Here is a 13,302-nt window from a genome sequence, read left to right on the forward strand (position 1 = left end):
CCTTTGTGAAATTAAGTTACAACTTTTTACTGTTGTTTTTTTTTTAATATTAGAATGATTTTTAAGGATTTTTTTGTTAAAAATTGGGACCCTAAAGATTTTTTGCGACTTTTTGATAGCTTTTCAACATCACAAGATTTACAAAATATAACATTTTTACATATATTAAGATTATCATCTCAATTATTGCTAAAGTAGTTAATAAGATCTTAATATTAATTCTATTAAATTTTTTTTAGTCTTAAACTATTCACAACAATAATCATCTTCAATACTTTACAAAACCACCTAAACTGGAAATATTCAATGAAATTTATTTAATAACACTTAGCCAAAGCAATGATTAAAGCTTTCCATAAGGTCAAAATCAATGGCCAGAAATAATTACAGACTTTTTCAATTAGCTACTACATTATATTCATCGATATTTTATGTTGACGAAGTTTAGCTATTCAAAGTTTTTAGATTTCGTATGTTTTTAAGTAAAGATTGCTTTGTTTTCATTATGACATCTATTGTTAGATTTATTATTATAGAAATCTTTTCTTATAATTTTCCTATAAATTCAAAGAGTAACGAAAAATGCTTTGTATTTATTTCGCTCTTTAATTCCTAGTTTCCTGATTGAATACCAATATTTATGGGAATTTGATGCTTATCTATCAGCGTAATTCAAAATTATTCTTGCTATACGCATAATCCGGCGATCGTCTTATATATTATCAATTCTCTTGTAAAATGAACAGATAGCAGATACCTGATTTCAAATGTATCTAATCTTTTTTATTTAGATTTATCAAGACTTATCAATTTTTTTTAATAACTTTTATTTAGATTCCTTTTCATTTATTTGATCAGCAATTAATACCCTCTAAAATAAAAATATTTTTTTAAATTTTTCACACTTCGACACTCATACTCATCAAAAATTATTTTTCATCATTAGTTCAGTTGTTTTGTCACAAATTTTTTTCTCATCTCACCCCTTTTAAATGTTTTTATCTTTTGTTCTAGTATCAGCAGTCAGGAAATTTTTTAATATTTCCGAATTGCACACACAACAATATTTTTATTTAGGAATGTATGACAATAATCTATTCTCAGATAATTGTAAAATAATGCTCACTGAATATTTTTGCAACGATTTGTCATTTTTTGAAAATCAGAACGAACAAAAATTTGAGTTATCAAATAAAAATCTCGTTTTTAAAGGGAGAGATTTTTTAAACAGATTTACAAATAAAAAAATAAAAATCATCAAAAGAAAAAGCGAGAAATTGCTTAATGATTCATTAGATGTAGCTAAAAAACTAGATGATTTTATTAAAATACATAAAAATATTTTTTCTAAAATTTTATGTGATAAAAAACAAACAATGTATCAAATAGAAGCTTACATTTATGATGTTAAAGGTAGACAAATTGCACATATGATAAGTCCATATTTTTTGTTGAATAAAAAAAATGAAATTTATAATTTGCAGATTCGAGATAAATCTCAATGGAATGTTGTAAAAAATATCCAATTTTTTTGTGAACCTAAACAACAAGTGGATGATTCCTTGTCCGAATTTGTAGACGAAAAAGGCGACAAAAATTCATGTGCAAATAAAAATGAAGAGGTTTCGCATAAAAACACACAAGAAGGGCTTAACTCAAAAACGAGAACTAGAAATAATTTATCTCGTATACACTTTCAAAAAAATAATGAAGATGAAGCAACTGAAACTAAAAATACATCAACGCCAGATAGAAACTTATACTATCCTGTTGATTATATCTTTGCTACTGCATCAGAAAATAACACAACTCCTATATTAGACAATCAAAAAAATATAAATATCCAAGAAGAGGAAATAAGTGACGAGGGGGTTGCTGAAAACAATCCTCCACCTGAAGATGATGAAAATAAGAATAATAGAATACCGCAAAATGAAAAAAGATTCTACAATAATTTTAATTGCTTTATATTAATCTTTATTTGTGGGGCTACTGTAGTGATTATCTTTATAATAAAAAAAATAAAACAATGAAAAAAAAATTTATTGATTTTTTTTTTGAATTTCTTATTTTGGATTGTTGATAAATTAAATATTTTTCTCGTAATTCCAAATCATTTTTGATAGGCGTCAAATTCGATTATTTTGTCATGTTGGATATTGTTTAGAATATATTTTTAAAAATTTAACCCTTAACTTACAATAATCATTAACATAAAAAAAAAATTTTTTCAACAAAAAACAAAATAAGTGGTTGTAAGTTCCATCGAGGCATGAGACGTAAAAATGCAGTATAGGTTAGAATGGGATGGTTAGTCGTCTAACAGAAGAGAAGGAGATAACTTGCATCAGTCGAAGGACACGGATAGGCAAAAACTTAGAGGAGCTATGAAGAAACATTTTTGGACATAAAAAGATCTGGCACAAAACATGTCCAGATGTAGTTTGTGGTACATTCCACTTTTAACAAATAAAGCTATCGTGGCAAGATATCTGAATCATTATTGCTCAAAAATCTAGAGAAATTTAAAAAAAGAAAAAATAAAAAGAAACTGTGTTGTTGTTGAAGAACGCGATAGAAGGATAAACATCGGTTCCATTGTTGGGAAGACACATGTAAAAAAAATCATATGCTTATAAACTTTATGTATTACAACGTGGAAAGAAAGTACCGTAAAGACCAATACAAGTAGGGTTATTAAGACTTAAAAGCTTAAAGCGCAGCCCACGGCCAATCAACATAAAAATTTACATTTATTTCGAGGGCCAAGTTGTAGACGCACAATTAGTAAAGAAAATTACATTACTCAAATTTAGCGCGGGGATGTTGAGAATATGCATATAATAATTAACCCCCTAACTTTTAATTATCTTTACCAGATAAAATCAAATTAAGATACCTTTTTTTGATTTTAAATCTCGTTAGATTGCTATAATTGTGCGTTTATAAATGTCATCATGTTTTGACGTGAAGTTTAAATATTTCATATTGATTTTATAATTAACAAATTTTTTTTTTTTATTTATTTTATTCTATATTTGACACGAACTATATATTATTATCCATCATAAATTCCACAAACCTACTATTTTGCACCAAATTACTAAGATTCTTGTCTCTTATTATATGTTTATCCTTCATAAAAATACATTCTTTATTATAATCAATTATTATTTTATTTACGTTGTATTTATTAGCCATCATTATAATTAAAAAGATTCTTTTATGTTGTGTCTCTAGTTCAATTAAGTTGTCTACTGGGGGTATATTGTTTTTTATAGTATGTATAGATGTAATAGTGTTTTTTATAGTATCTAGCGGCATTACTTTGGTTTTTAGCTTACTAATTTTATACGTTAAGAAGACGAATTTACAATCTAGTTCACTCATAGTAAACAACATCATTAAAGATTTGCCGAAGAAGAATAGAAAGAGCATAGAGGGCTAAAATAATATATTTTTATTTATAGTACTCTAATTTACTCGTAGAGAAAGAAAAATCATATCATGGAAATTAATACATTATACAGCTAAAAAACAAATTTTAATATAATTTTATATATTATTATATTTATAAATAAAAATTATGTGAAGTGTTTGTAACCAGCATATATTTTAACAGGGGAAAATACAGGCAGATCAACTGTGATTTGCATTTTCGAAAGAATTAGTTGTATGTATTCAGGTCTAATAAAAGACTAGGAAAAAATTTGACAGTTGACGGGTCAAAACTTCAAGACCTAATTATACAATAAAGGCCTGTAGAGATGCTTATTTGACAACTGTTTTTCAGATGTCAAATTTCTCCAATGTGTCGCCAGCAATTAATTACCATTTACACCCCTGAGGGGATAACATCGAAATAGGAAATAAAACTAAGAAGTCTTAAAAAAGCAATAAACAATCTACTATTAAATACAATATTATGTCGGTATGCAGAAGCGAGACTCAAAAATAAAATCAGTATAAAATGTTATTATGATTTCTGATAAATTATATACATTTCTTAGTTTCTTATTTGTACACTATCTCGCACATGCCTAAGAGACTTGTTGTCCTGCAAGTGACAATTTCATTCGAATTTATTTTTCAGCATGTTGCCACACATGAACTTGTGCATGTGATCGATAGCGCTAATGAGGTACTAGTTCTATATATGTTCTCCAAAATTAGAAAATAATGCCTAAAAAGATATAATATCTTAGTAAGACCATTAATGGACTTTTTTCTTTGCAAGTAAAAGGCAGGGAGAAACTTTAATAGGGACTAAAAGGATTTGGGTGTTTTCCTATCTAACTGGTACTGCGAGATTCTTACTCACTAAAACTCCCTCCATACAACTTGTTTGTCCATACAGTTCCGCCGTATCCATTGGATTTTGGTTCCAGAAGAACATTTTACATTTATACCCTAAATTGTGTCCGGTGTGATCTCACAGCGATGTGTTAAGCGGGCGTAGTTTGCACGGAGGATAAGCATCATTGTACTAACTCAAAGCTCCCCACAATCATTTCTATCGCACACACGGCTCCTCACGCCTCCACATCTCCAGCCCAGTATTTTTATTGGACTGCATTTACAGCAATCTCCCACTAGTTTTGGCCATCGTGTCACAATTTCGTGTAGGATAGAGTCCACGCGACATTCTACAGCCCCACTTCATCTAGTCTCTTTTTAACTCTCAGATCCTATGCTAAGGCGCACCAGCCATGAGCTTCAACTGAGCTGTACCCATCAGATACTTTTATATATCATTTTTTCATTCAAAAGTGATGCTGTTTTTTCGGCCTTGAGGTGCGTTTATACACTAGATGCTAATCCTCATATGGCAAAGGGAACAAATTTCATTGAATCTACTTAAAAATTATCAGTTACATTTCTTTTGAGTTTTTCCAACTGCATTATAGAAAGTAGAAACAATTTTGGTGCATTAAGATTCGATCCATGCTAATGGAAGCATCGTCTTCAAACACTAAGCTAAGGGCACTTCCGCCAAACTTATGGTCCTTTAGTATTTCTTAATATTTCAAAAAGCGGAAGTTTGTTCAAATGCATCTTCATCTTTGTATTTATATCATTATTTTTTTCAATATTTATATAAAAGTATCGTTACTTTGTTTTTTCCATACGTTTCCTCCCTTGGTCTTCTTATATAATATCATTCTTTTTTTTAATTTCTTGTTTATATCAAAGTATCTATCTTTGTCATTTTTCCCTACATTCTTAAGATGCTTGAAATTTTTCTTTTTTCTTTCCTCATTTTCTTTATGCTTGATTTTTTTTGCCCTCATTTTTAAATGGCCAAAAAAGTTCAAGAGACCAAAGAAAAGAAAGCTTTAAAAGCCGCCTCAACATCAAAAAAGGAAAAGAAAAAATGGACAGAAATAAAAAAGAAAGACGAGGCCCGTAAAGTGTTTACAGTTTCAGATGAGCTTTTACAGAAAGTAGAGAAAGAAGTTAAGAAGATGAAGATTGTTACTATTTTTTCTTTAGGTAGTAAAATGAATTTGACTTTGAGTGTTTCTAAGAATTTATTGAGACATTGTGTCAATAAAGGGATTATTTCTTTAATACATAAAAGTCAACAGACAAGTATTTATGGACAACCAATAGAAGTACAAGCACCTGTAGAGAGTGTAGTACCAGTAGAAGAAGTAGTAACAGAATAAATTATCTATATTAATTAATATAAATGTTGAATATTCATTTTTACATATTAATTTTGTTTCATCTTTTGAAACTTCTGTTTCAAGTTTTTCTTTTATATTTTACACTGTAAATTCCCCTATGGATAATTCTACAGATACTCAAATAATAGAAGATTCTTTAAAGCATGACGATTTACTAAACAGACTTGAGAAATTAAGCGTATTTTTAGACAATTTAGTAAATCAAATTACTGAAGACGATGTGCCCGAGGAAGATGTCTCCAAGATTGTAGACCATATTAAATTACAGAAGAAGATTTACGAGCAAGCCCACGAGTTGTACGACTCAGTAAAGGAGGAAGTCTATGACAAAGAAATAGCAGATAAAAATTTAAACAATTTAAAGTCTTCAATTGAGGAATATAAAAAATATAAAGCAGAATAAAAATAAATGTAAAATGTTTTATTAATTAAATTTATGCATAATATAGTCATTTATTATATATATAAAAAATAAAAAAAAATATGCATAAATAATTTATTTCAAGGCAGTAGACAAAAAACATAAACACAAGAATGGAAGCGAGTCTAGGTAAATTACAAGAATACATAAGAAAAAATGAACTTACCACTAAGAAGCCACAAATAAATCCACTCAATGAGCTTACACAGATCATATGAGACGACACTACACTTCTTGAATTGTTTTTAAACAGGAAATAATAAAAAGGAATATTCCGCAATATTAATAAGAAAAGAGATACAAACAAAATACAACTTGCTGGCAAACTTTGTTGGTTCTTACAAACCACATCTTCTTCTTATGTAAAGGTCTAAGAACCTTTTATAACTGATTTTATACGCACATACTTAAGAGCTCTAATTTTAGTCATAAACTGAATCATATACGTGAATTCTCAAGATGACTATTAATCCAAGCAGACATGACTTCAATATAAAAAATGGCCTATCCAATTTTTTTTGCAAGTTAGCGGCAAGCCCTTGAATGGGGACCAATATGAATTTGCCGATGCTCATCCAGCTGGTACTGTTAGATTCTTACTTATAAGACACCATTATATATCAAGCTCCGCCGTATCCATTGGACTTTGGCTCCTGTAGCATATTTTCTATCTATACCTCAAATAGCGTCCAGAGTGACCTCACAGCAGATATACTTAATGGATATGATTATCATGAACCCAAGAAACATCGTCGTACTGACTCAAAGAGATATAACTCAAATGCACTCACACAAGGCCAAATCACAAGCTCGGTCTTATATTAGGTTGGACTGACCCCTTGTCCCCTTGACCGCCGGGTACAGAAGCTTGTACATAGAGCCATCGTATATACCTCGTGATTCATTTAATTATCACTGGAATTCCCAGAGTGCACTAGCAAATACTTCAAATAATATTCCACAAGAAAATGTCAATTTTAGTTTAGACACTTTTGAACTAATGCCAAGTTCTTTATGGCTTAACGAACAATAAAGTAGATCCAAACTAGATATTATCTTAGATTTTATCGCCTGAGTTGTTCCAACTGCATCATAGAAAATTTTAGGCCCCCGAGATAAACCTGCCAGCTCAATTAGGAGACTCTTGCACTTTTGCTAGGCTGCGCCTCCGAGAAAATAAAAGAAGATCATTTCATATGCCGATACAATAGAAGGTAGATATTTTTAAAAAATGTTTATTTTAAACTAGTAGACACAGTTTTTATATTTGATCTTCTGGCGTCCGTATTGATAGACCTTCTTTATTTTTCTGTAAATAAAGCTCTTATAAAAAAGTCTTAAATAGATCTAATATAAGCTTATAATATAAAATTCTAAATTAATTGTTGTTTATTCCACATTAGTTTTAAATATAAATTTGTACCCTGATATCCTCACCCCTTTATCTTTATCTATTAAATCTTCTGTAGTCTTAAGTCTCAATATCATATTCTTCCTAGTCACACATTTCTTCTTTACCACTTCCTCTTCTTCTTCTACATTCCCTTTAGTTTTCCTCTGCTCATGAAATAATAATAATTCACATGCTAATCCATGTTCTTCTCTCTCATTTGTCTCTTCTAGAGTACTCAGTTCACTCAGACATCTTTCTACATCTTTTTCTAAATCTAAACTGTCAAGTGTGTGCATAAACATGTAGTCTTCATATAAATAAGGATAGAATATGTGGAAAGATATAAAAATATCATAAGCGTGTTGTAAACTCTCAAATTGTCTTAGATCTGGATTAGTGAACTGTGTAATATCTTTATTTAAGAAGCCTAGTACTTTTAGTTTTCTATTGTAAATTAGTTCATAGAAATTACCAAATTCCCTTGTGTCGCCTAATTTATTTAAAATCATCCCATTTGTAAAATATTTTCTCTCGTCTTCTTCAAAATTATTTTTCATATTTTTTAACCCCTAAAAAATGAAAAAATAAATAATTTTAAAAAAAAAACCAAAATTTACCCTAAAAAAAATATCCTTAAAAAAAGGATCTATCATTGTAAAATAATATATTATATATTTTATTATGTACCATATATATAATAATTATAATAATCAGATTACACATAATTACTTTATTCTATAAAATATTTTATATTTATTAGATCACTTTCTAGTTCCATTTATTTGGACTGTCATTACTTATGTCTTTTATATTTGGAAATATCTCGGCCACATTTATGTCGTCACATAAATTAAAATATTTCTCTAAAATCTCATGTCTCTGTTGACACACTTTGTCATTCAGCCCACTGTCTTTACAATACTCAGGCTCAATAAAAAGGACCGAATCTTCTTCATCTGATTTTATATGAGGAATTATTGTACTGGACTTGTAGTCATTTTGAGATAAACATTTTCTCTGGCTGTCGATTACTCGTCTGTAAAGATCATTTTTAATAATCGAGGGGTCTCTTAGAAATCTAGAGCTTTTTACATCGTAGACTTTATTCTTCTCGGGACTGAGTCTCAAATTAGGCGAGTCAAGATTCTTCATAATCTTCTTTATATTAATTTCTAGATCTTTACTGCTTGGTGGCTTAACTTTGTCATCTACGAAGACAGAGTTCCTTTTTATTTCGATCTTGTTTTTCTCTTTCTTAAATATGCTTTTTAATAAATCATTTCTCGCTTTGAGATTGAGTTTCTGTGGGGGATCGTTCACTAGATTTGTGGGGTCTTTTTCTTTTTTGACTATTTTTACAGTTAAACAATCCGCGGGCCTAATTTCATCATTCACAATATTATCGACATTTACAAGCTTGCTTTCTACTGGCTTATTTTCGTGTACTATATTATAGTTTACTATATTTTCGTCTAATGGCTTGTCTTCTTTTACTACATTGACCTCCACTGGCTTATTTTCTTTTTCATTTAAAATGGGGTTTACACTGGTCTCCTTATCCATAATTATGTCTTTTTCTTTCTCTAAGTTTATTTCTTCGTCTTGTTCTTTTATTATGTCTTCTTCTTTCTCTTTTACTATGTTTTCTTCGGATTTTCTTCTGCCTAGTTTTATAACACGGAGTTTTTCGTTTATGTTGCTCATTGTTGTTTTCTGTCTATTTCTCTTTTTTGCATTCATCGTGATGCCTTTCTTACGTGTTTTGATTGTTTTCTTTGGTTTTGATTTAATTTGATTAGCTACTAAATCTTCTTCCCTTTTAATTGCAGTGGCTTCTTTGTTTATTATTTCAGGGATACTGAAATTGCCTTTTATTAGTGTCTTAGATACTTTTGAGACTTGATGTTCTAGTTTCTCCCCAGGTAGCTTTTCTGCATTTATCTCATTTTGTACTTGAGGGAGGGGCTTCTCGTCATCCTCAGTACTTTTAAAATGATCATTGTATCTTTTTCTTCTTTGTACTACGGATTTCTTAGTATTATTCTTTACTATTAAATCTTCATTAATTATTTCTATAATTTCCTCATTTTTAATAATTTTATCTTCTTTACTAGTTTCCTCATTTTTTATATTTTCATTTACATTTTCCTTTCCTAAATTTTCAGTCTCTGCTTTGCTGATTTCATTTTTGACATTTTTCCTGTTGACCTTCTTCTTGGTATTTTTAAAGTTTTCCTTTCCTAAATTTTCAGTCTCTGCTTTGCTGATTTCATTTTCGTTTAATTTCTTCCTTCTCGTATTTGTTGCTTGTAGGATCTCCTTTTCTTTACTATCTTTTTTAATGCTTTTATTCTCGTTATTTATATTCTTCTTTCTCGTATTTGTGTTGACTTGTTTTATAATCTCCTTTTTAGTGTTTTCATCTTCTTTACTAATGTTCTCACTTACATCATCTTTTCTCAATTTTACGCGGTCATTTTTAATATTTTCAGTTTTCACATTTTTCAATTCTTTTTTGTTGGTTTCTTTATTTGAGTTTTCTTGTTTGACGCTCTTGATTTTAGAATTTAAACTTTTTATATTCCCTTCACTCTCTTTTAATGAATTTTCCTTTAGTTTCTCGGTTTCATTTCCTGCTTTTTTCCTTCTTATGTTTGCACTCTCTTTTATTGGAAGATTCTTGACATTTTTCGTTTTTATATTTGCTGTTTCTTTTTTTATGCCTTCGCTCTCTTTTAATGTTTTTTCCTTTATAATTTCGCTTTCATTTTTTGTATTAAACCTTCCCACGTTTGCTGTCTCTTTTTTAATGTGTTCACTCTCTTTTTCTAAATTTCCTTTTATGTTTTTCCTTCTCAAAATTGCTGTTTCTTTTATTTTCTCTTCGCTCTCTTTTAATGTACTTTCCTTTAAATTGCTTTTGGTTAAATTTCTTGTCTCTTTTTCTAAACTTCCTTTTATGTTTTTTCTTCCCAAGTTTGCTTTTTCTTTTTTAATGAGTTCACTCTCTTTTATTAGATTTCCCTTTATGTTTTTCCTTCTTGAGTTTGGTGTTTCTTTTTTATCACTTTCTTTTAAACCTTCACTCTCTTTTAATATTATTTCTTCTTTCGTTTCTAAAGAGTTCTCTCTCCGAAGTCTTTTTACTCTCCTACTTTGCTCGATCTTAAGTTTCAAAGGCACAAGTGAAGACCTCCTTCTTGTTCTTTTTTCACTAATTGTTTCAATGTAAAATGTGTGCCACTGGTCCAGAATCTTTTCTAAAATGGATTTTATCATAATTGAGGGCTAGAAATTAATTTAAAAATGTAGTCAAGAACAAATAATTTCCCGCCCAATTCTGACGAATATAAAAGAGCGAATATTTTTTGACAGTTTTTTAAATTTATCTTGGCGAATATTTTCTGACAGTTTTTTAAATTAATACTTGAATTTTGATTTTTTTGAGTCTCATACTTTTAAAAATCTTTGTCACATTAAAATTCAAAACATTTCCCGCCTTAGTCCTCAAATTTCTTATAATCTTTCTTATTTACACATATCTGTTTTTTAGTAATCTTGATCATATTGAAATATTTCCTTGGCTTCATCTAGCCGCTTCTTAAAATCTTGTATATTTCTAGTTCTACTCCAATATAGTCCATTCCTATAATTATTGATATTATAAACTGCTTTTATAATATTTATATTAATATTATAAATATACATAATTATCAATGAATCTCCATTTACAATCTCAAAATCTTCTTTCCCCGTCTTCCTATTACTTTTGTACTTATACAAGTAGTAATATTTATTATTAAGTTTACAAGTCTTATTTTCTAAGTAACACATTTCTTGTTCTAGTAAATCCCAGTTTATATTCTTCTTTACTAATTTCTTCTTAAACTTGCTCAAATATTTGTAACTATTTCCTCCAGATTTTCTGGTAATTATATAATTCTCATAATAAATCTCATCATTTAGAGTGTCCTCATACAAAATTGTAGGGTTGTTTGACATCTTCTGATACCTGAGATATGCCAATTTACAAGGTATATTTTTATATTTTTCAACTGCTTCCTTGTATAAATTTAATATATCTTCTCTAGTATCACGACTTTGTTGGTTTATTTCTCTAGTATCTCGATTTTGTTGTTTTATCCAAACAAATAGTAGAAAATGTTTATAACTGTAAATATCTTCTCTAAGATTTCTTACACATTTCTCATAGTTCAAATAATATTCCAATTTATATTTTAAAATATTTTTAGTATTTCTTAGTAGTAAATATCCTTCTAGGTATTTTCCCATGTAAAATAAGACTTTACCAACTAGAAGCTTGTTCTGGTCTCCTGTTAAATATTTCAGAATATCAGTTTGTCCTGTGATCGAGTATAATTTGTAATATTCTTTGATCTGGAATATTTTGTAATCTGAGATATTTACATATAATAAATCTATAATAAATGAAGGATTTAGAATAGACGAGATCTTGTTGTAAATCTTGTAGAATAATTTAGGAGTGATTTCTTTAGACTTAAGAAATAGGAAAAGAGACGGGCTTGATATTTTTATATTCGGCATGATTTCTATGCTCACATTAATTTCTTGTAATTTAATATCTTGTAGATCGAGATTTGTATATTTTGAAGCGAAACTTACGAGGGCATCAAAAGACTTTTCAGCAGCGTATTTTACAAAATTATTTTTGTCGTCTATCATATTTTCAGCGTGTTTATTTTCTAAATGGAAATTTTCATCTATAGATTTTTCAAATATTGAATTTATATTGCGTAATTCAATAATTTTCTCTTCTGTAGACAACCTATTAAAATCTCTTGGATCTTTGAGTTCTTTTGTATCTTCTTGATTAATTAAGGCTTGTGTATCTCCGGGTCTTTTTAACTTATTAATACGATTAGAATTTTCTAATATTTTCAAAAAATCAATTCGGGCAATGGGCTGTCTGTTTAGATCGTAAATGACATCAAAACATAAAAGATCATTGTCTTGTACAGGACCCTGTAGATTTTTAACAGCATCCCGTGAAGGATTAGAAAGATGATATTGTTCTGATGCTTTAAAAATTTTTGATTTCTTTTGTATCTTTCTTTCTATTTCATAAAGACATTCTAATTCTTCTCTTTCGTGTTTATTTTTTTTCTTATGCATTTTGACCCTAAGATGGAAAATTTGTTTATGCAGAAAAAAATTTTAGTTTTTATTTATAGTAAAAAAAAAATACAAATTTATCAGTGGTAAAAAAAAGAATTTAATTAGGGTATGCTCATTGTAATTTATATTTATAGTTTAACAAGGTTGGGCTCCTTTAGAGTCTCCTGCCGTGTAGGTGACTTTTAGTCTCCATAGTCCTTTCCACATCGGCTTCGTCTCCTCTCCTTCGGTAGTCCAGATAAATGCTTTCAGGCGTCTTCTTTGGCGTGATCATCTTGATGTACGCTGTTATCTTCTTCAAAATTTCGAATCTTGTGGTATAAGATTTGTGAAATTTAGTCACTATACCGTCCCAAGTGATTACATAGGGAATTATTTCTGTTTTAAAACCATACATTAGGCCCAGTTCGTTTGCAAGGACATCATACTTTCTTAACTTATCGTTTTCTATTTGCTGTAGATTCTCTTGTGATGTGACGCCCATTTCGATTATTCTGATCAATTTGTTCTTTTTATCTACTACGACAATATTCAGTTTATTATATTTGATCTTTATGTCTGTTTTTACCGTTGTGTCTATTCTTATTTTCACATCTTTGTTGGCAACTATCTGTTGTACTGAGTGGTTTCTTAATCTCTTC

The 13,302-nt window shown here is 29.2% G+C and overlaps 6 protein-coding genes across 6 annotated transcripts; 3 read left to right on the forward strand and 3 right to left on the reverse strand.

The window, feature by feature from the left end:
* Positions 1-992: 992 nt before the first annotated feature.
* On the forward strand, positions 993-2,033 carry VNE69_07061 (putative SP-containing membrane protein; the record flags this gene model as incomplete). Its single annotated transcript, XM_065474065.1, has 1 exon — positions 993-2,033. One exon carries the CDS (start codon positions 993-995, stop codon positions 2,031-2,033), a length of 1,041 nt encoding a protein of 346 aa, XP_065330137.1.
* A 3,264-nt stretch (positions 2,034-5,297) lies between these two features.
* On the forward strand, positions 5,298-5,669 carry VNE69_07062 (ribosomal protein eS25; the record flags this gene model as incomplete). The annotated part of the gene is made up of 1 exon (XM_065474066.1): positions 5,298-5,669. The coding sequence occupies one exon, from the start codon at positions 5,298-5,300 to the stop codon at positions 5,667-5,669; it is 372 nt and encodes a 123-aa protein (XP_065330138.1).
* Positions 5,670-5,787: 118 nt separating this feature from the next.
* VNE69_07063 (uncharacterized protein) lies at positions 5,788-6,093 on the forward strand (the record flags this gene model as incomplete). Its single annotated transcript, XM_065474067.1, has 1 exon — positions 5,788-6,093. One exon carries the CDS (start codon positions 5,788-5,790, stop codon positions 6,091-6,093), a length of 306 nt encoding a protein of 101 aa, XP_065330139.1.
* Positions 6,094-7,500: 1,407 nt separating this feature from the next.
* VNE69_07064 (uncharacterized protein) lies at positions 7,501-8,061 on the reverse strand (the record flags this gene model as incomplete). The annotated part of the gene is made up of 1 exon (XM_065474068.1): positions 7,501-8,061. One exon carries the CDS (start codon positions 8,059-8,061, stop codon positions 7,501-7,503), a length of 561 nt encoding a protein of 186 aa, XP_065330140.1.
* Positions 8,062-8,272: 211 nt separating this feature from the next.
* VNE69_07065 (uncharacterized protein) lies at positions 8,273-10,783 on the reverse strand (the record flags this gene model as incomplete). Its single annotated transcript, XM_065474069.1, has 2 exons — positions 8,273-9,943; positions 9,974-10,783. The coding sequence occupies 2 exons, from the start codon at positions 10,781-10,783 to the stop codon at positions 8,273-8,275; spliced, it is 2,481 nt and encodes an 826-aa protein (XP_065330141.1).
* Positions 10,784-11,053: 270 nt separating this feature from the next.
* Positions 11,054-12,658, reverse strand: VNE69_07066 (uncharacterized protein; the record flags this gene model as incomplete). Its single annotated transcript, XM_065474070.1, has 1 exon — positions 11,054-12,658. The coding sequence occupies one exon, from the start codon at positions 12,656-12,658 to the stop codon at positions 11,054-11,056; it is 1,605 nt and encodes a 534-aa protein (XP_065330142.1).
* Between the last annotated feature and the right edge of the window lie 644 nt (positions 12,659-13,302).

Source organism: Vairimorpha necatrix, chromosome 7, assembly GCF_036630325.1.
Source record: "Vairimorpha necatrix chromosome 7, complete sequence".
NCBI classification, from domain to species: Eukaryota; Fungi; Microsporidia; family Nosematidae; genus Vairimorpha; species Vairimorpha necatrix.